Source organism: Rattus norvegicus, chromosome 5, assembly GCF_021556685.1.
Source record: "Rattus norvegicus strain SHRSP/BbbUtx chromosome 5, alternate assembly SHRSP_T2T, whole genome shotgun sequence".
Lineage (NCBI taxonomy): Eukaryota > Metazoa > Chordata > Mammalia > Rodentia > Muridae > Rattus > Rattus norvegicus.
The window spans coordinates 82190903-82213440 of record NC_141538.1 but is presented as its reverse complement, the minus strand read 5'-3'; the positions used below and the strand labels follow the sequence as shown (position 1 = coordinate 82213440).

At 48.9% G+C, this 22538-nt stretch overlaps 1 protein-coding gene across 30 annotated transcripts in view; it reads right to left on the bottom strand.

The window, feature by feature from the left end:
• Positions 1 to 22538, bottom strand: part of Zfp618 (zinc finger protein 618) — a 165917-nt gene that overhangs the window by 50128 nt on the left and 93251 nt on the right. For 17 of the 30 annotated variants that reach the window (XM_087548981.1, XM_087548982.1, XM_087548984.1 and 14 more), the window contains 3 exon segments: positions 10543 to 10799; positions 891 to 968; positions 302 to 340 (listed from right to left, as the gene is read on the bottom strand). In XM_087548981.1, coding sequence (XP_087405107.1) covers positions 302 to 340; positions 891 to 968; positions 10543 to 10708 — 283 coding nt within the window. In that variant the 5' untranslated portion in view covers positions 10709 to 10799. 30 annotated transcript variants of the gene reach the window in all.

The window sequence follows — 22538 nt, the reverse complement described above, 5'->3', positions numbered from 1 at the left end:
TGTTCATGGTGGCATGGGACACCCATAGCAAAGATGTCAATTACGTTCGTGTGAGTATAACTCAAGGTTTCCCAGAGATACTTGGTCAGAGAACCCTTTTGTGAGAGGACCCTCCTCAGAATGTGCATGCTATGGAACCCACTTTGAGAAGGCCTGATCTTATTTCAGAAGATCCCTCTGGTCCTAAGGCCTGGCCTCCAGCTACATGTCTGTCAGAGGCTGTCCTGGGGAGGAAGGAACAACTACTTCCCATGCCCCGTGCTTGGTCCCCACCAACCCAGGATGTGGGAAAAATACTTACTGCTCTGGGAGGCTCCTTCTCCTGAGGTGGCTTCAGTATCTGTGAGAGAAAGAAAGAGATAGGAAGGAGATGGCTAACAGGCAAGAATGATGACAGGGACAGGGCTAAGCCAAGGGAGAGACAGAGTGGAGCAGCTATGGGGAGTTGGGAAGTGCTGTCCACCCATGGACATTCTGAAAGACAAGGCTCATTTCTGCCTTGAGGCTCAAAGTCAGCAAGGCCTGCACCTAGGTCTCTCTTCCCCATTACCTGGCTCAGGAGGGGGCAAGAGCCAGTTCATTTATCCCCTGACCTACAGAATGGGAAACAGCTTCTGGCCCCTCTCTTGAGTTGTCAGGAGGGACAAGGAGGGGATGTGAACACATGGCCTCGTGGGGGAGGGGGAGGTGATAACAGAGCCAGACGGAGCATCCCTAAGGTTCTCAGAGGCCAAAGCCAGGGGCCTAACACCTGAATCCTCATTATTCTTCCCACATCAAGAAGGCTTCTTCCTTCCTCCGATGGCCCTCCCTCCTCCATTGAAGGAGCGTGAGCTGTCAGAGCCCAGAGGGATACCAAGCAGAGCACAGGATAACCAGATGCCAGTCACCTCGGTGTGCCCGCACGTGCGTCTGGAAGCAGTTGTAGTACTTGTACTTCTTGCCGCAGATCCCACATTCATAGGACCCTGGAAAACAGCAGGAAAAGAGACCATCAGCTATCTTGTCTCCACAAAGCCCAGCACCCACAGCTGTCACTGGGTAGGGATGGAGCCTTGGCAGACATTGAGGACCAACAGATCTCTGAGCTGGAGTTCATGAAACCTGTACTTTACAGCCACCTGCAGCCGCCTCTGTGCCTCAGCTTCCAAATCTGTAAGATAAAGGTGGCGGCCGTGACTGAGTCCTGACCTTCTACATTGAGAGGAGAAAGGAGAGGGACCCAGAGTGCTCTGTGAGGAGCCGCCACACCATAAGGATATCACTCAGGCTGACCTGCTCCCAACAGAGAACAGAGAGGATTTCCACAGGCTTCACGGTGAGGCCACGGGGCTTCCAGTCCCTGTTCAGCACCTGCCAACAGCCTGACCCTGGCAACTTCTCCAGACCTCACAGACTTTGGTCTGTTCACCTGCCTCTAGCTGGTTCTTCATTTCCTCTAGCAAGTGTCCAGTCCCAGACAGACGAGCTCGCCAAGAAGAGCAGTCCCCACCTGCTGAGGAACCGTGGTGCTCTCAGACACAGAGAACAGGCTCACAGTACAGACACACACACACACACACACACACACACACACACACACACACACACCTAGCTTCTCCCTCTTGGAGCCCTTTCCAGGTGCAGAGAATTAAAATGGCTGTCTCTCAAATGGACCCCAAAATGACCCACCATGTAGGGCCTGAAACAAAGTCCATGGCAGGGAGGCTGGATCCTACCAACAGGACCTAAGCTGTCAAGGGACCCCAGGTAAAGTGCCTCCTCCTCTCCACTGGGCAAAGACCTCCTGCAGGTTTAAGGCTACTTGGACCCAGCTCCCACCTTCCAGAAGAGACAGGAAGAATGTGCAAGAAGTCTTGGTCCCAGGACAGGTCGTACACCAGTCGCTATGTCTGGGGACCTAGACATGAATGAGCCTTCCCAGAAAACTCCTGGCACCCTGCAGTCAAGGTGGGGAACATCACTTCTTCTTTAGCGCAGCTCCAGAGAAGGAGTTTGGCCATTCACAGTTTGTACCTCAGTGTCTCCTCTAGGGATGGCAACGAGGCTAATGAGAAGGCTGAATGAGCACCGGGCTCTCTGTATTCACATGGGGGTGACCATGGTTACTAATGGCCGCTCTCTGTTCCTGTGCCTAGAAGCAGAGACTCTTCTGTCAGGCAGCCTTGAGGAGTCTGGGTGCTGATCCTCTCCTCCTACCTGAACTCACTTTTACCTGTCTGACTGTTGGACCCCTCACCTGCCACCAGGATTGTGACCCCTGCCTCTTACAGTGACAGCAAGACACAGACAGAGCACACGAGCCACTGGCACAGCAGAAGTACTAGGGGACAGTGGCCGATGCCTGTGTTACTGTGAGACGCTCCAGGGCCACTGCCATCCTATTTCCACACAGCACTCAGAAGCTGGGCTCTGAGGAGTTTCTGCATACATCACCCCTGGCGCGCTGGGAAGGACACAAGCCCATAGTGGGACAGCACATTTATGTCTCTGCATTCAGCCCTGTGGCTGGCACACGGTGAGGACTCAGTATTTCATGGTGGCTTGCTGATATACTCACTTCATCAATCACTAAGTGATAACTTCCTGACTTTCTTCTTGGTGCCTTCACCCACTCTAACAGCTTCTGCCAGTTTCTTTCCACAAACCAAGGATTTATTGAGCTTTTGCGATGGCCAGGCACCAAGGCTCAGCAGCAAGAAAGATGTGATCCTTGCCCTCCATCTAATGGGGGGCAGAAGGGTCAGTAGGCCTGGAGAAAACTTGGTGATGGTGTTGTGACAGCCAATGTAGGACCTGGAGGCTCGAGGTGAGACCCTGGCCAGCTATAGTGAGGAGTGCAGTCTACAGAGTCAATGCTACTTATAATGAGTGGCTTTAAGGCCATCCATCCACCTCCTCTGCTTATAGAGAGCTGAGGGCGCGTGCTGCCATGCTCTCTGACCATCTCCTGACCCCTTCGAGAGTAGGACGGGCACCATATGCTGGCTGGAGGGATTCCAAAGCTCATCCTGCATGCAGCAATCCCTGTGTGTGGAAGGTGCTAAATGGGCTGGGAAACAGGGAACTCCCCAGGGTGGTGGCCTCACTGAACAGGAAGGGCAACCAACCTGGGTCCAAATATTAGATCACTGCCAACCAGTCAGGAAAGCCCTCAGTAAGTGACAGGACTCCCCTCTGTGAACAACAGCCAGATGGTGAGTCCTTAGCACAAGGCCTGGTAGTGAGCAGGAACTCACTAAGTAAGGGCTGTGGTCACCACCCTTCAAATGTGCTTCTTTCAGAACCAAAGTTCCAGAATGCTCAGGAGGAGGGTGATCCTGGCCAACAGGGACAGAGAAAATGCTTATTGCCTAGTCCTGTGCTGGGGATACACAAGGCACAAAGCTGCTTCAGGCTGGAAGTCCTGCAGGGAAGGACTGAGGTCCCAAACGTGGGTAGCTGTGGGATGCTCCTCCTTCCACGTCTGGGATCTGTAGGGAGTGCTGCTGAAATGGTTCAGAGAGCCTAAACCACCAGATATCCAGAAGTCCTGTCATCCCTGAGGGTAGACTCAAGATCCGCTCAAAATGGCTGGATGGGATGAGGGTGGCCCCTCAGGCCCTGAGGTACTAGCAGAGCTTGCTCACTCAGGGTATACAGCTGGCAGCCACGGCCAGCTGTGCCCACCCTCCATGCTGACCCAAATCAGGCCACATCCCTCAGCCATCACGTACCAGATGCATATCTCAAAGCTTGGTCAAAAATCCAGGTCCCTGAATACCGACTCCGAACAGATCCGCCGTGGGGGCTGCCTTCCGGAGCTTTTCCATCTGAATTACGTAAGAAATCAGAAAGAGCCCTTAACGTTGGAGAATGCCTTATTATTTAGCTTAGGGTCAAGGCCAGCTGGGGAAAAGGGTGGCCAGGCACCTGGGCTATCAGGGCCTCAGTCCTCCTCACTGACATTAACAAGAGTAGGTAGGGGCCTATGTGGCAACCTCCTTGACTTGATAACTTTTGCTGGCAGCTGGGTGATATGACATGTCTATAATCCCAAAACTCAGGAGGCTGAGGTGGGAGGACGGCAGGTTTAAAGCTAGCTGGCTATACTGCATAGTGAGTTTTAGGCCAACTAAGCTACAGAGTTAGACTCTTTCTCAAAACTAATAAACAGGGCTAGAGAGACAGCTCAGCTGGTATAGTACTAGCCTTGCAAGCATGAGGATCTAAATTCAATTCCCAGAAATCACGTAAAAGACACTGGTCATGAAGTACATTCCTATAATCCTAGCACTGCGGAGGTCAGGATAGATAGATCGATCCCTGGTGCTGGCTGGTCAGCCAGGTTATTATACTTGGTAAGTTCTGGGCCAACAAGAGCCCCTTCCTGGATCCAAAGGAGGTGGGGTGGTGGTACCTGAGGAATGGTATGTGAGTACCTGAGGTTGTGCCTCTACACACACACACACACACACACACACACACACACGTATCTAACAGAACTGTAAATGAAGAAGCCATTAAGAACATAGACCCTCGCCTGGTTTTAGCATACATCTTGGAGGGAGTTCAAAGAATCAAGTCACACCATGAAGCAAAGCCCATGGTCCGGGGCTCCCTGCTCACACTCCAAGCACTTTCCCTACAAACACTGGCAATCGGCATGAAGGGAAGGCCAAGCCCTGTCTCGTTCTACTGAAGGTAAGAAATCTTCATTCACAGATACAGGAGCCAATTGAGGAAGGAAGAAAGTTGTATCTGTTTCATCAAGAAGTGTGTTTTTGATAATTCTTTATTTTTACACTTACTATTTATCTAAATTTGTTCTTGACAAGTTGCAGGCTAATCACAACTCAGTGGGGGGGGAGGGGAATTAGGAGGTTTTAAAGTGTAGAGCTTTATGATTCCAGGAAAAAATTTTCCCCCAGAAATTTCTATTTCAATTTATGTACCTCTTGTTGTGGCAGATGAGTGTGAAACAGTGATCAATAAAAGACTTTCAAGCATAAAAAATATATTACATTAGGAAAAAACCCTGTGGGGGAAGCGGGCTAGAAATGGGAGTTCAAGGAGGGGGGAAAAAAGGAAGATATAAAATCTCAGTCTGCTAAAGATGAGCTTGTTCAGATGTCCTCTAAAAGTGACAACGGCGGGCCCTAAAAAGCAGTGGCATTGTGATTATTTTGCAAAATGCCACCTTTAAAAAGCAATACAATATCCAAGGAACTATAACATTTGCAGTTGGTGAGAAATGAAAAGACATTCTTGCAGGAGGCCTGAACTGAGGATGTTTGGTGCCCTGGCCTGAGGATTCCTCCCATCACCTCAGTCATCCTGGACGTGCCAATGACCTGAGTGGAGCTGGTGCCAGAGCCTAGCTTGTGTTTTAGTCCACCTCTAAAGCTCTTCTCACAACACTGCTCCCTTTGGGTCCTAACGGTCCAGTGTGCTTATTCCACTGAGCATTCCAGACAGTGGGGTAGACCCCAGCTCTTCCAACTTACAGCCAGGACCCCCTTCCAACAGGGATTCTCCACCCGGACCCCTTCCCGGTTTACCCCAGATGGAAAGTCAACAGCAGAGGAAACTGGGCCTGGAGGGCAGCCAGCACTGCTCCTCCCCTTGTGGCTGCAGCAAAAAAAACAAAAACAAAAACAAAAAAAACAAAAACAAAAACAAAAAAAAACCAAAAAAAAAAACAACAACAAAAAAAAAAAACAACTAAGTGTTGCTTCTGGCGCACTCAGGCACCTAGATCTGCCAATTGCCTATTGAAATAGGAAACTCACTATCAGCTGGCATTACCAAGTAAGACCTGGCACCTTTCCTCCTGGATTTGTCAAGGACTGAAGCCCACGTGGGTGTCTGATCTTGTCACTCCACCCAGAGCTACAGTCCTGTGGCTTCCAAATGACTGGGGTTCCCTCTTCCTCCTCCACTCTTCATCCCAGGATGGCTTTGTGCACACAGCATGCCTATTCTCTGCCCAGGATCTGCAGAATCTAGTTTCCATCTGACTCATGATTCTTGTAGCTGGGCCAGCCGCCATCCTTGCCTACCTCCGGGACCAGAAACTCATTCCCTCATAGGTTTTACCTTGTTATCAATAATTCTTGTCACAAGCGACTTCCTGGTAGCCACTCCATACTGGATGCATCTCCCAGAATATGTATGTTTAGTGTCCCAAAATACTGTAGGTAGTGAGAATTTAGCCTCCATCACCCCACCCCCTGGCCCCTATAGGCTCCTCTGCTTCTCCAGGAAGCAATTCTCGGCTTGCCCATGTACCCCTCTCTATACCGCCTTAACATCTGAAAATGACCTGGCTGGCTCAGTATTCACAAGAAGCAGAGTCCAGTGGAGGCAAAACTGTCTCCATGAACATGGGACACCCAGGCTCTGGTTGGTTCCACAGCACAGGAAAGAGTACTTTCTCCATGATGGGAAAATTAGAAAACCAGATAAGTGCCTGTCATCCTTATCTCTTGGGACCAGACAGTGGTCTGTGATGATGTCCTAGATGTGGTAAGCACAAGTGGCCTTCCTGATGTCAATCTAGCATGATGACAGCAAACAGGTCCCACTGCCAATTTCCGGATTCCCGCTGACTGGCAGTGCACTGCATTGAGGAGTTTGTGTTCAGGAGTCAGTTAACGATGCTAACCATGAACCTGGAATTGGGAGTGGCAACAGTGGTGCATGCATGTGTCATTCTTCATAAAGGAACTAAAACCTCGTGTGCCCCAGCCCCTCCCCAGGCTGTAGGGCAGAGCTCTACCTACAGCATGTCAGATGAGCAAGGCATCAGCTAACACATCCACTCACTTCTCTAGCAATACTGTCAGGATCAATATCATCTCTGCTTTTGTTAAGAAAAAAAAATATGAACCCTGGGTCAGGCCCATAAATCCCAAACTGACTGTAACTGCTTTGACATGCTAAGATCAAGACGTGCCCTTCTCAGCACAGGCCCTCTGTAGGTAGTAGCCAGCCTTCTGGGCACCGACAGCTACAGCAGGATTCTCCGAGCCAATGTCATCATCCATGTACCCATGACCCTGGTTCCTTCAAAGGAAATGCCTTGAATAATGTTTGTGTCCCTGGGAAAACTGTTGATGGCTTATGTCCAGTGAGGACTTGGGTATGCTTCATTGCCCGAAGCTGTGTGACTGAACAGGGGCACTATTCTCTTCAGTAACAGAGCCTGCTTCTGAGCTCAGAGTGTGCTGTGTGAGCAAAGCACATGCCTGTTACCATGGGACTCAGAACCATGAACACTCAGATACCAGGGCGAGAAGGCACACACACCAGCACTTCACTTATGCTCAAAAGCAGGGCCAAGGCAGATGCTATCAGGACAGCAAGCTCTTAGAAACAGGAGTTGTCCACCACCAGAGTGCTGTGTGGCAAGTACTGTCCTGCTTCCCACAAGATATGGGGTCAGGTCAAGCGAGAGTTTGCAGACCCTGCTGTCCACATCTACACCCAGCATAGACTCTAATAGTCAACCATTCCCTCTTTGAGGTTCTCAACATTGAACTCTCTCCACAGCCACAGATGAGACCAGGACCTGGGCTCCAGGCAAAATCTATTTTCTAGCAAGAGATGAGTTTGTTTCTCTTCCTACAGATAGTCCCTGGGTTCTATCTGTGGCTTTGACAACAAAGTCAGGACAGTGTTCTCTTAGCCTGACCCTCTGCACAAACCACACAGCAAGAAGGATTTGCCTTGGGGACAGGAGAGGAGCCATGTGGTCCTATGTGGCACAGCTTTCCAGATGGTGGCTTTCCTTGGGGTCATCTTGGGGTATTCTATAGTCTCTTCTACCAAGAGGAGGCTACAGGAAATTACCCAACACACTCAAGACTTAAGCTGTAGGTAGGGCAACCTAGAAGGGAATGGGAACTCATCTGGGACTGACTTTCTTTCTCATCCCCACTCCAGATCTATATCGCATTGGCTTATTTCTTAGACTAGGGAGAAGAGCAGGTACTTCACATAACCAGCACTCAGACTTTCCTATTTCAAGAGCTTATTCATCCATCACTAGGCACAGTACCAAGTACTTAGCACTCCTCCTACCACATCCTCATGTAACACTGTATGGTGGGTATTGTGGCACACAGAGGCCTCACGCCATGAGTCAGAGAGCCTAGGCGTGCTTTCCATTGCAGGCACCACAGAGATGAACCATTCATCGGTCAGCACTGTTCTGTCTACTACTGTTTCAGTTCCCACATCCATGAAGTGAGCATGTGGGTCCTCAATGAACAGATGAGGACACAAGAGACGTGTGGCCAAAGACCTAGCTGAATGGAAAATGAGAACCTTTGGCTGGCAGGAAGCTTGAGGGACCAGGGCCTTCACTGTGTGGGTCAATGGCTCAGGGAAGGTGCTCCACAGTTCCCTGATCTGCCTGCTGGACCCTGACCAGATCTGCACTCAGCTGCCCTCCATAGGACACCTGGGGAAGGGTAGCAATGGCTGCTGGCCTTGAAGTGTATTAGCATGAGAATAAAGGCATGCCCTCTTCTCCAGTCATAGGTCCTGGAGGAAGCTTGGTCTTGGTCTTGGGGAGTGAACGCTGAGGGGTAGAGATCAGGCAAGGCTCCCCACCAAACATCTTTTGTCCAGCTGTCCTTCATCCTGCCCGTAGGATGCAGGTACTTCTTAGCCTCCTCAGATGAAGGGCAGTCATATGAATAGTTTGGTCTGGCATCTAAATGGAAGCCACACCTCCTCCTTCTCGCTCTAGCAGTCAGTGGCCTGCATGAGTTCATCTAGGGCTTGCTATCCTCTGCCATCTGGCCCTTTATGAAAATGGCTACCTGTGCTAGAGTCTAGAGACAAGTAGAGCCCTGTGTGAGCCACAGTGGACTGTGTCGAGGAGAAATAAATTTTTAGGGTTCTGAGTTACCAAGACCAACGACTTTTGAGACCTTTCATTACTGCAGCATCGCCAAGCCCCATCCTGACATCCAGTCATAGTAACATAACCAACATAGCTTCCCACAGGCCAGCAGCTTGTTAGGCACTGTGGAGCAGGAGTGGAGAGCGGAAATCAGGCAGGTCTTAGAGATCTAACCTCCAGGGGCTCCCATGGAACAGGCACAGTCCATGGTGACCCCTCTGGCCAGAGGAGATCAGAAAGGAGGAAAGACAGCTCTGGAATTGTCCTTGAAAGAAAAGCTGAACTTGGGAAATGGGTGGAGGAATTCCCAGAAGGGGAGCAGGAAGAGCAGATGGGATTACAGATGTGCTGAGAGGTCTGGGATGACCAGAAGCCAAAAACAAAAAATGGACAATGGAGGACCCCGGTGCTGTGGCTTTGGTTCTGGAGAAGGCAGGAGTCAGTCTCAAGGTTTGTATAGAGAAACAACATGGTGTGTGTTTTGTATTTCCGGTAGTTTCCTTGAAACCAGCTCAACAGAGTATGTCAGGCATAGAGACACAAAAGATGGCTGGTCATGGAACCCAGGTGGGGCCACTGAATGACAGCTGGAAGGGAGCAGGAGGCTGAGGCCAGCACCTGAGAACAGGCATCAGGACTTGAGGGTTAATCGTGGAAACAAAGAGCATCTCCCCGTGATGCCTTGTGGGTCACAAACAGTATGCAAACCAGGAAGTCAGAGGGGCTTAGATGGAAGGCGGGACAGGCCAGACCTGGACCACTAAAGGTAGATGACCATATGGGAGGGAAGAACACACCCAAGAACACTCGGGACATGATAACCATGGAGGAAGATGAGGATGGACGTATACATGTGCAGCCAGACTCAGAAGCACCTCAGTAGCAGGGTAAGGAAGGAGGGCTTTGTCTCGCTGTCTCTGGGATTCAAAGCTGTGGCTCATCAATATGCTGAGCCATCAATGGTGTTGTTTGGCAGATTTCAAAAGCCAACCTGAGAGCCAATGTTGAAAGCCAGAGGAATGCACACCAAGATGTTCACATGTTGGGCACAGGATCTGTGCAGAGATCTGGCGGGGCTGAGCTACTTGAACCACTTGAGGTGACACTCAAGAGGCTGTCAAACGTTGTGATGTGGGGCAGTTGGACGCAGCTCCCACTTCCTGCTCCACAGGCTCGGTAAGCCTGTCAGGGCCTTAATGGCCATCTGAGTCCTTGAATCTGGCAGTAGTTCAGGGAGTCACTTAGAGAGCTGAGGAGGGAAATCACAGCCTTAGAGCAGGTCACCACTAGACTCTTCCAGGTACAGGAAGGCACATAACTATCCCCGATCAAAAAGAACCTCCCCAAAATTCCCCCAATCAGGCCAGGGACAAGGCAGACAGGACTCGTATTCAGAATTCTGAGCAAGCAGTAAGGGCATGTGCTGGTTCCTAGGGACTTCAAGGTGTGGTTCACTGGGCCAGCGACAGAGCTCGACAGAACCATGGGGTCTTGTTACACCAGGCAGAAAGTGAACTCTTCAGGTTAGAACTCACCACGCAAAGTCAAGCAGGAGCTCTGCTTTCTCCACGGGGCAGAGCAAGCCACTGAAGGTGGCCTTCCAGACTACACATTTCTACCCTGGTTGCGGTTCTCACTGAGGCACTCACCTAGGGTCTGCTGGTTGCGGACGCCACCGATCACCACGCAGATCTCGGCAGGCACATCGCCAGTGCCATCCTGGCCACCTGCATTCTCCTCCTTGGCCTCGCCCTGCCAGATGACCTCCTGTATGTAGTCGTCTGGTACTTCTGTTTTCACCTTCACCTCCGTCATCGTCCCCTGCTCAGCAATCAGCGAGGCCTCAGCCGGCACTGGCTCCGGGCCCTCCACCTTGGTGCTCTTTTGACTGTGCTTCAAGAGTTCCCTGAGAAAGAAGAGAGGCCATTCAGAGGGGACCCAGGACTTTCCATTGGCACACAGGGAAACCCACCAGTTCTTAGTACCACACAGACTCACAACAAGGCTATGTATTAAATATAAAGGAGGGTTCCTTGGCCTCTCACACAGCCCCATTTTACATCTGGGTAAGTGAAGGTCTAAAGCCTTCCAGAGTACCCAGCTCACCCCGTCATTTGTTGGTACCTTTCGCAACTGGAGTTACAAGTAACCTCAAAAGGCACTTCTGGATACTGGTTATGCACTCCTGTATCAAGGCAGGGAGCCTTGACAGATGCAGGTTCTGGATCAGGCAGCCTGGGCTCTGGTCTGCCAGCTGTACTGTGAGCACTGTGCTCAGGGCATGCCAAATCTTTTGCTGTGTTTCTGCTCCTTGGCAGCAGGGCCACAGAGCACATCCAGGCTCTTCTCTTCCCACTTTAATTGGGAAAACTCCAGTCTCAAAAGGCTCTCCTGGTAAGGGTGTCATAGAGCCAACAGTCTGGCAAAGGACAGCTCTCCAAATGTTTGAGAACACCCTCAAGGAACTGAGGTCAGATAGAGCTGGGCATATTCTGTAGTTGGGAACAGAGCCTTGACTTGCCTAGGTTGGAAAAGCAGGTGCAGAAAACCATGTGTAGCCAGGGCTCTGGCACCCACACTCAAATTACTCTTCTAACATGATCTCCATGGCCCCCACATCCTTTCAGTAGGTGAACTATCCTCACGATGTCTGTTTGGGATGTGAGGAGGCAAGGAAGACACAGGGTGGAAATCAAATCTCATTCCAGGCAGTTCCTGGGGATACTGCCTGCCTATGCCCAACCCTTTCATCTACTCAGAGAAGCCTAGACTCAAGGCATGTTCAGGTCCAGGCACATGACAAGCCACGCCAACCACTGTGAAGGCATGGAGCCTCCATGATGAGATTAGTGACTTTATATGAGGCATTCTTGGACCAGCAAGAAGGCTCAGCCAATAAAAGCAATTTGGTAAAGCCCTGATGGCTTGAGTTTCATCCCTGTGACCCACATGGTGGAAGGAAAGAACGGGTTGCTCTCTGACCTCCACACACTTTATAGCATGCACTTGCTCCAAGATAAGTAAATAAATCTACAAAAGTTATTCTCGCCAATGGGGAACACGGTGGTTATCTTCAAGCTTGGTAGTGCCCCCTCCCCAGAGCCCAAGCCATCTGATCCCCGACTTGGCCGCAAGTCTCCAGCTTTGTGAAACACTGAGCCTCGAGTTCCATTAACCACCCAGGTGGTCTGTTACCACCACACAAGGAAAATAGCACAAACACCTCTGTTATTTCCCTAACGTGAAGCTTGGACCTGCCACCTCACCTCGAGGCCTGGGTCTCCTCATCTGCAAAGCACAGGTAACAGGGTTGTCACATAAGAGGCGATCAGTGTACACACAGAAAACATTTAGCAGAGTACTTAGCCCATTAATAATGACCTGTTATAAGGTTCCTATGAATCCATCTGCTAGGAGACCTCACCAGAGCTGAATTCATGCTGGCTGTTCCACGAGTGTTAAGTCGAATAAAACACTCAGTCTTTTATCACATCAACAGAAACCAGACGAATACAGAGCGTATGGAAGATCCAGAGAGTATGGAAGATCCAAGGGAAAACGTACATAGCATATTTGCTGGCGCATGAACTCCAATGCATTCAACTCACTTTGGGTTTCCCTCACGGCTGGGAGCTAGGTGTGTGAGAACCTGAACTTCTCGTGGACATAGGAAGGAAGGATTAATGAAAGGTGGCCGGCTGCGAATCACATTTTTCAGACACGAAGGGAGTTGCCAAAGGCCTGGATGAGTCCTAATCTCACCAAGGTTTGGAAGCTCAGAAACAGGACAGGAAGAAACATCACCGTCTCCTCCCCAGCTTGTTCCACCATGTTCTCAATTTCAGTCCCACAACCCACTCTGAACAGACCCCATGTTCCTTCTTGATCATTAAGTCCTCACTGGTTCCAGGCCACCCTGTGGGGACAAGAAGTGCTGTGGGTAGTAACAAATTTGGAGTTTTGGGTTCTGTTTAAAAAAACAAAACAAAACAAAACAAAGAAGTATCATGAGAGTAAGTTTTCATTTTAATCCCAGGTGTGGGATATGGGGCTGCATCAAATTGTCCACAGCAGCTGACTATGATTTGCCGCATGCTTTAGCAGGGGCGTGGTTTTGCCAGCTGCAGATAGTTTCTGGGACTGTGTGATGCTGGGGATTCTGGGGACTTTTCAGAGGGTACATAATTACTAGGTCCCTGGGAGGTGGGTGGGTTGGTTGGTGGGCTGTTGATTGTTTGCTGTTGGTTGGTGGTGGTCGTGGTTTGCTATGTAGTGATGTGCAAAGAAGAAACAAGAAATTAGATATGCTGACAGCAAAGATCAAACTTGCCCCAAGGCAAGAAGTAGTCTAATGATAACATCACCCCCTTTCCTTTCTATCCTTATTCCCTCCCATCTAGTGTTAGGGGGTTGAAAGGTTAGGGAAAGGGTGGAGAAGGGTGGAAGAAAGAAGAACCCACAACGTAGCTAACACCACCTACAGCTGTGGGTCAGACAGACTGTTTCACCCTAACCTGCTTGCCCATCTACCCTGCAATATTGGTCAAAACACCTTCCCTGAGCCTTTGTTTCCATGTCCATTGTGTGAGAATCCTTGCTGAACACAAGGAGGGGTGGGGATATCTGTAAAGAATCCAACTTCAATATCCATACAAATTCATGATAATGACATTGGCTCATGAGGTCACTTTGGCCACCTTGAAGCCTTCCCAGCATGATAAAGCCATATCCCTCCCACAAGAGACTCTCACGGCTGTCCAGCATGCTTGTGGATCTTTTTTGGCAAAGCTGGCACATCTGACTCCATGGTCCAGCCTCTTGGTCATCACCTTGTTCTATTTTCTTCATAGCCCTGGCTACTAATCTGAAAATGTCTTGTCCATTAATGACTTACCAAACCCTCCACCCAAGAGCAGCCTGTGCACCACTGTATCTCGAACATACGGTAATTACTCCATAAATACTGTAATGTTTAATGCTCAAGAGAAGACTTGTTTCCTGGTAAACAGGCACTGGGACTTTTGTGTGCTGTGACCCACAAGGGCCCACTGGGACGACAGACAGATCTATGCTGAAGGTAGCCATACCATCTGTGATAAGACCGGGTGGAAATATACCAGGGAGACTCAGGACTCAGACCTTGAGGCCACATCTCCTGACCCCTGGGATGTCCAGCCAAGTCACTAGGGTTCTAAGAAGAGCAAATGACTTCCTCCCAAGGACAGGTAGACCCCTAGTCCCTCCCCCACACACCTGCCACATTCTAAATGAGTCTGAGCTTGCTCTGGAGACCCAGCTGTAGCAGTGTGAGCAGCCTGACCCCCCCTAACTCCGCCTATGGAAGGTGGGGATGAGAAACAGTCTCTCTGGACACAGGTGAGCATGAGAGCGGGGCACAAAGCCATCGGCTGCCCTTCCTTAAATGCTTGCGGTGCCAAGGACACGGCGGCTTCTGTCTCTTCTCTGACTCCTACACTGAGATTTACAAGCCCGAGCCTCTCTCTTCCTCAGCTGCTCCGCATTTAATTGGGTGTCCTAATAACAACGGCATCACACAAGTACTTGGATCACTTTGAATTAGTGGTGCAGCTCCTTCCAACTTCTTAAAAAATTTTTTTTCATATATCATTTTTTAAAATAGAGCTCATTATTTTAATTATATCCATTTAAATGTACAGTGGAGCCCTTGAATATTCTCAGCACGAATCATTAGGTATATTAGTGGAAAAGCACTCGGAATCTATCTACATGCTGACACTCCATAATCTATTCTATTTGTGTCGCTGTAAAATAGATTTATATATAGATAACTACAAAATAGTTGCTCAAGATATGCTGTGAATTTTATATTTAACCCGAGTCACACTTCAACATAAAATCCAAAGATGGCACTAAAAGGGTATTTCTCAGTAAGTACCTTCTCTCCCTGCTCTCCCTGGTTATTGAGAGCATGCATTGCCCAGAGAGAGGCCAAATGGGTCTCATACCCAAGGAGGTGCTAAGATCCCCTGCCCATCTCCTGGGTAATGGTTCTCCAAGTGTGGTCCTCCAGGGCTTGTGCAAAGGCTCCGAGGAGGTTAGGACAGTGAGGATAGCCCCGAGTAAGGCCTCATTTCCTTCATTTCCAAAAGACAGACACAATTTTGTTTCGTTGCTTGACATAAAGATATTTGAACTTCTTCCTTGTAGTGAGGTAACTGGAGTTTCCCCAAAATACATGTTTACATCCTAACCCCAGAATGTAGGAACATGTTTCTATTTTTTTAACATGTATGTGTACGTATGCATGTCCGCATGCAGGCTTAAGAGTGTGTGTGTGTGTGTGTGTGTGTGTGTGTGTGTGTGTGTGTGTATGTGTGTATGTGTGTGTGTTGGGGTTGCTGGTTACAGGCAAGACACTGACACTGGATTTTCTTTGATCTCTACTTTACTGAGGCCATACCCATCGCAGATACAGGGTCTCTTCCTGGATCCAGACCTCATGGAACCATTGGCCTGACTAAAGAGCTTGCTCAGAGGATTCCCTGTTCCCATCTCTCCTGTGAGTGCTGGGGCTACAGGCCTGCCACCACACCCTCCTGGCTTTTGTGCAAGTGCTTGAGATATGAACCCTGGACCTCATGCTGTATGACAAGTACTTTACCCACTAAGCTACCTCCCCAGGTATGAATGTGAGCTTATTTGGAAAAAGCGGATGCTCTCAGATGTAAGGATACTGGAGGTGAACTTGTCCTATATGCATTAGCGAGTGCTGCTGAGAGCACAGATATTTGAGGCAGAAGAGGTCCCAGAGAAATGGAGGAAGCTATTTGACATCCAGGTAGATGTGGGCATAAATCAAGGAACAGTAACAGCTGCCAATAGCAGAAGGCAGTGCACACACCCCTCCCCCAGGGCCTCTAGGGTGCTCGCTAACCTGCTGGCCCTCAAATTTCTGAATTCTGGCTCAAGATTTTGAAGGAATAAACTTCTGCTACTCTAACGCACCCAATCCAAGGTGCAAAATGCCCTTCTTCTCTGTGAGAGATGTATTCAAGATTCCCTAACGGTGTATGCTTGAAGCTTGGGCTGTGCTGACACTCTTTCTATGTGCCCACAGCTCTACCACACCACACCAAAGGCACCCTGCCCTTCCACTGTGCCTGTGCTCAGGTCTCCTTGGCATCATGACTTCTGTGCCTTGGAAACATTATTAAGTGACATTGCTGTTAGTCAAATAGAAATGGCGATAGCTGAGGTGAGAACCAAGACAGTTACTAGTGAGAAGAGGTGGGTAGCATATACATACACATACATACACCATACATACACATACACATATCATACACATACATATACATGTTCACATACCATACACATATCATATACACACATATCATACACATACATATACATGCTTACATACAATTCTATACCATATACATATACACATACACATACCATACATATACCATACACATACACATATCATACACATACATATACATGTTCACATACCATACATATACCATATACGTACTATACATAACATACATATACCCATTCACATTCACATACCATATATATACACATGCCATATACATACCATGCACATAAACATATCACACACATACCATATATATACATATATATCATATACAGATACATACACACATACATATGCCATACACATATACATACCATACATATACATATACCACACACACACACAGTATGGATATACTGACTAGCATCCTGAGCATACCAGGACTGCATGGGATTTCACGATACCATGGAGAAAAGTAAGTCACTGAAAAACGTACATGCTATTTACTTATGGAACTTTTTTGTTGAATTTCTTTTGGCTATAGTTCTGAAACCACAGAAAGTGAAACCATGAGCAAGGGAGGGGGCTGAGGAAGGGAGACTACTGTCGCTCGTTGGCAAGGCCACAGGGAACAAGTCACTTCGAAGCAATAGCTCCAAGCAGCAGACTCTCCCCTCGCCCTGTTCTCACTCCTCTTGTTCCTGGCTCACTGTCCTAGGCATGTGGCCAGTCTCCTGTGCCCAAGCACTGTGCATGAGACCCCAGAAACAACCTTCCTCCTCTGGGTCCTACCCACCCACTTATCAACCTGAGTTTCCAAGTCCTGCTGCCAGGTAGAAAAGCAAAGCACAGAGGAGCTCTAGCTCCAGCAGGAGCTCTAGCACACAGCAGCACACAGCAGAACACACTGCACCACTTACGGGTAAATAAAGGACATGCCACAGCCATGAAATTCTTTAACAATGACCACCCTAGTAGAAAAACAATCCAGCTTCTACTGTTGTTGCTCAGTTATCACAAACCCACAGTGTGTGTGTGTGTGTGTGTGTGTGTGTGTGTGTGTGTGTGTGTGTGTGTGTGTGTATCTATGTGTTGTATGTGTATCAAGCAGATCCAAGGTCAGAGGCGTGCACTTTCTGGGAACAGCAGCGGAGGACACGTCCCAGGTGACCCTGGGTGCCTGAGCCAGACAATGTTGTTCTTAGGCACAATTTTTCTACCATCCCACCAAAAAATGCTAACATACGAAGCTCTACGCAGTCCCAGTAAATGCAGATGTCAGCTCCCTGGACTTGAGCCCTGCTTTTGCTGTTGACTCCCTGGGACTAATTTTGCAACCCTTTTTGCCTTTTGAGATGAGTTCTCACTATGCTGCCTAGGCCAGTATCATATACCTGAGCCCACTCAACCTTCTGAGTAGCTGGGTCCATCAGCACAATGATACGTCAGGCTTCTGGGGTTCAGTCCCTCTACCTGGAGATGCGTAAAGCCTAAACAGAAGTGAATCCTGTGTGCACAGGCATGTCTCTTGCTATACGCAGAAAGCTGTGTGTTCGCCTGTGCCTCCTAACTCAGCCAGAGGATCACCCTACTTTTTCAAAAGGTGCCATTTACCCTGGTGCTCATAGTTTTTAAAATGGTGTCAATGGTGAGAGGAAAAAGTCCTTCCCTCGCAGCATGCAAACAGTGCCTTGCTATGAGTCCAGCTGTGTTTATTCTCTCCAGAACGTACAGATGCAAGGATGTGAAATGAACTGAAACACTGCAAACCTCCCAGGGCATGTGACCCGCTGCAGAGGCTGACCTCGGATCAAGTCTACCATTCCCTATCAAGCTGCCCTCCCACTGATGACTTAAGTCCCTTGTCTGCTTCCTATCAGTGACTTATCACAGACCCTGCCCTTGGCAACACTTCATCAGTCTACAGAGCCATTGCTCTCCATCGCATCACCAGAGATGCCTTCATGAGGCCCAGTGGCCTCTATTGTCCACCCCCCGACAGTGAGTCTCCACCCAACACCCTATCTATCTTCAGCCCCTTCCTCTACCCAACTCTTTCCCAAACTTTGTGCAGAACTCACCTTCTGGCCACGTCTATGTGTTTTGTGGAATCCTCATCTCCCCCTTCCTCTATATAGTTCCATGCTCTCAAGGAACAGCCTTGGGACCTCTCCATGCTTACCCATGCACTTCTTTGAGCTTGTGAACACCCCAGACCTTTGTTTGCTTACCTACCTCAAACAAGATCCTACTATGTAGCCCAGGCTGGCCTTGAACTCATGAACCTGTCTTAGCCTCCACCTGCAAGAGTGTGCCAGGTGTACATGCCCATATCCACCTCCAGCTTTCACACCTTTAAATATATTAGCTCCACTGTTTGGCTTATGTGAGCTGCTTGACTCCCACTCCGTACCTTCTAATAGTTATCTCAAATGAAACAGACAGCAAGCTGGACAGCTGTTTGGGGCAGTCCTGCCTCACAAGCTCTTCTCATGGCATCGGGTATGAGACACTCCTGTAACCGCAGCCCTCCCCGAGCTGGCTAACAGACAAGACACCACACTTCAACACCTCTTGCCTGGACTCCAGACTCATCCTTCTCTTTCCCTCATCCGAACCAACAGGCCCATCACAGATGCCATCAAGTCCATCTGCAAAGTGATGGACTGAAACTCCCCTTACATCCTTAGCCATGCCTCTACCTGGAGCCATGCCCCCTGTCTGGCTACAACCTCTTCACAGCAGTTTCTCTCCACTCTACTGCTCTGATGTGTATACTTGGCAGACAGACAGAATGATGCTAACATCCAGATCAAGTTGTTTCTAGGCTCAATGCCCATTTATTGCTCCTGGGTATTTTCCCACCTAACATCCCCTATGATATCTTTGTCAACTTCTGTTTCTCCAACTAGAATGTGAGCTACAAGAAGACAGAGCTTGGTCTCACTAATTCACTGTCCCTAGAAGAGTGGTGGCACACAACAGATGCTAGTTAAGAGCTTGCTGGGAGGTCAATGGTAGTACCCAATGGTATTTCTGAGAAGGCCAAGCCCTTTCGATGGACTGCCCATCCCAGTCACTACTGATAGTATCTTGCTTCTGGAGGGATGTCTCTTACACACTGCCCTCTGTGTGTTGTGGGCTGGAGACTGATCCAAGGAAGCCAATTTTGTGAATGAATGAATCTTGTTCCTATACTATCAGCTTATCTTTATCCTGCCAGATGGCACATCATTCTCCCTAGGGTCTAAAATATAACACTTGGATACCTGTAATAGACTGATATTCTCTCTTCAGACTGAGGGGTTACTGTGGCAAATGCCCCTGAGTGCAGAGCCCCTCTAGTAGGGCAGGATCCTACAAGGCCTACCCCACACAAATACACCCTGCTCCAAGCCCCAATCTGTTATCTATGACTTCCATGCAGCTTTGAAAGACATCCAGACATCTCCACTCTCTGTGCTTGCTTTAAGTGACTTGACTTGAACACACCAGCACGTGCAGAAGTGAAGCTGGTGGCGGTGCTGTGGGGATGAGAATGTACATACGCTGGGCCGAGTGGCGATGAAGTAGATCTCTATGATGTTTGTCCAGCTGTACCACTTCACACCGGACAGCTGCTCCCACTACCCCCATAAGGCACCTTACAAGGCAGCCGTTTTCTTCATTCCAGGTAAGAAGGCAGGGGCAGGGATACCAACATGACTTCTGGCACTGTCTGAGCTTCCTAATGACAGAAAGAAGATGCTACCTGGGCCCACCTGACTCCAAAGTGGAGGCCTCTAACTATTTGGATAGGTTTAGTTTTCACAAAGGAAGAGAAGATGGTAAAATGCCTGTTGGCTGAATTAACACATGTGGGACTCTTATCAGAACTCCAAACAGTGACTGGATCTCATCGTCAGCTGCCTTCTTAGAGTGCTGGAGAAGCCACTAGACACAGACACCGAGTGACAAGTGGCAGGGTCCTCTCTTCCACAGAAAAAAACTACGCAGCCTTGGTGCCCACTGCCAACTTCTACTTCTCCCTGACACCGCTCAAGTGACCACTTGCTACAATGTAACCTTTGGACATGCAGCCAAGAGACGGGCTTCCTCCTGAGAGACTGGGAGAGTGATAAGGACTCTGGAGGGAGACTCTGAAGACACAAGGGACCAGCCCAGGGCCTGTACTTGCTGTTCTGTCCGTTCCTAATCCTCCCTCCGTTACCTGCCCATCAACAACCCTCCAAATTCTCTATGCTTCCATTCCTGTCATATATGGCTGGTATATTTTAATAAATAGTTGAGAAGAAAAGATTAAATTAATAGATTAAAACTATTAACGTATTAAACAACTCTTAACATTCTAGAAACTCAAAATAACCCACAATGCATAAATACATCATTACTTTGAGATAATTCTTAGGCACTTAATTTTCTTCAATGCACGGTGTCAGTCAGCCACAACACTGAGTAATATTGCCGCTCAGAGAGACAGAATAAAGACTTAAATATTAAGAGAAAATTCCCTGGTTAATTGAAAACTAATGCAGGGAATAGCAAGAGACCCTGTCAAGTCACAAATGCTAAGATTTAGCTACTGGGGTGTTTTGCTTAAAGCTGGGAGCTTACTTCATGGGCACTGGGGCACATGGGAGGTTGGCTCAGACCTGACTATTACACTGGATTTGTGTTTGCAGCATTTTAAGTAAACATGTGGCCTTCAGAGACACTGGCGGTATAGTCTGTGAACTGTCCCAAATGTGTCCTGTTCTTTGCTCTCACACCTAACAAGACCACGGCCCCAGATAGCAGTGCCCACCCAGCATCCTTTGAGTAGAAGCCATGCGGGGGTCGTCCCTCTACGGACCTGCTTCAGGACACACAGGTTCAGAGGGCAGGTGGCTCTATGGGCAGTCTTCACGCAGGGCTCCAAGCCAGACTCAACATTCTCTTCCTGCCCACTCACCTGATTTCCTGACTAGGCTCTGACTCAGTAACTCTCCTTTGCCTCCTCCCTGTCACGCACTTCTTCGTAGGACTGACAGGGAGCCGTCCTCCCAGGATTGCTGTTCCTCTTCCACCCCTTGGCCCCATGCTAGTAGATGCTCTGTAGTCCTTCCCTCTCCTGTGTTTCCTCCTCAGTCCCCAGCCAGACCTTAAGACCACTGGGCAACACACCCAACACCTGCTGCACCTAGCCATCTCTAAGCACAGTCCTCTCCAGCTCACGCATTCAATTCTCAGACCTGCCCTGTGGTTAGCCTCACGGGGGCCCAGGATGAGAAGTTAGACGCACAGCCAGCTAATACTAGATTCTCCAGCCTGGCCGCTGCACCACTCTTTGTGTCCATCAGGAATGGTAATGCTGACCACTGAAACAGTTCAGAAGATTAAAGGCCAGGCGTGTATGTGAGGTACCCAGTATGGTACTGTATGGTACTGCCTTCAGTTGGCTCTGTCTCCTTAGGCTCTATGTCCATATTGCATCCGAGAGAGAGAGAGAGAGAGAGAGAGAGCGCAACAGAGAGATAGAGACAGAGAGAGACACAGAAAGAAAATATTGGGCATTGACAGAGTTTTATCCCTTGGCATTACTCCCTAAGCTGTACAGTTTAGCAGCCATCACATTTATACCAGTGATGAATAACCCAGGGGCAATTCAAAGCATATGGAAGATTATGCAGAGGTTACAAGCATATACAACACATTTGACAGACGGGCTCTGAGTATCATAGGATACTTGTAACCCCAGTATTCTTGGGGTGGGTGGGAGTCCTGAACATCCTTTATCCCACACAGGCATCTGTCCACATCAGGGATCCTACAAGTAGGATTGTCTTTGGTCCCCACAAAGGAAACAAAGTGTGACTTTTGCTCAGACTATGAAGCGAAGGCTGGCCTTGGACCATTGGTGGAATGCTTTCTACATGAAGGGACCAGAGGAATCTTCGGCCCCAATAAAAACAAAAGTAGTGGTGAGCATGGCTGCTCTGCAGTCAGCAGCAAAGATGAGGCAGAGACTAGGGACGCACTGCAGGGGAAAAAGACAGGATAAAACAGAAGGTAGCTGTGGAGTAGGGGGACTTTACCTCTGTGCTTTGACTGGTGTACGAGCAAGTTTCTGCTGAGTGAGGGTGCATCTTCTTCCATCAGCAGTCAGGTTCCCAGGAAGAACCCCCACCCCACCCGCTCATGGAGCACACATAGCCAGATTCAGGATAGAGAGATTCAAGCAAAAGTCCCAGGAGACCCTGCTCAGATCTCTGTGCAAAGTCACCCCAAACTCAAATGCCCTTTAGTGAAAGCGACTTGTGCGGTCCTGATATATGTGAAGGAGGTTGTGCATTTCTCTGT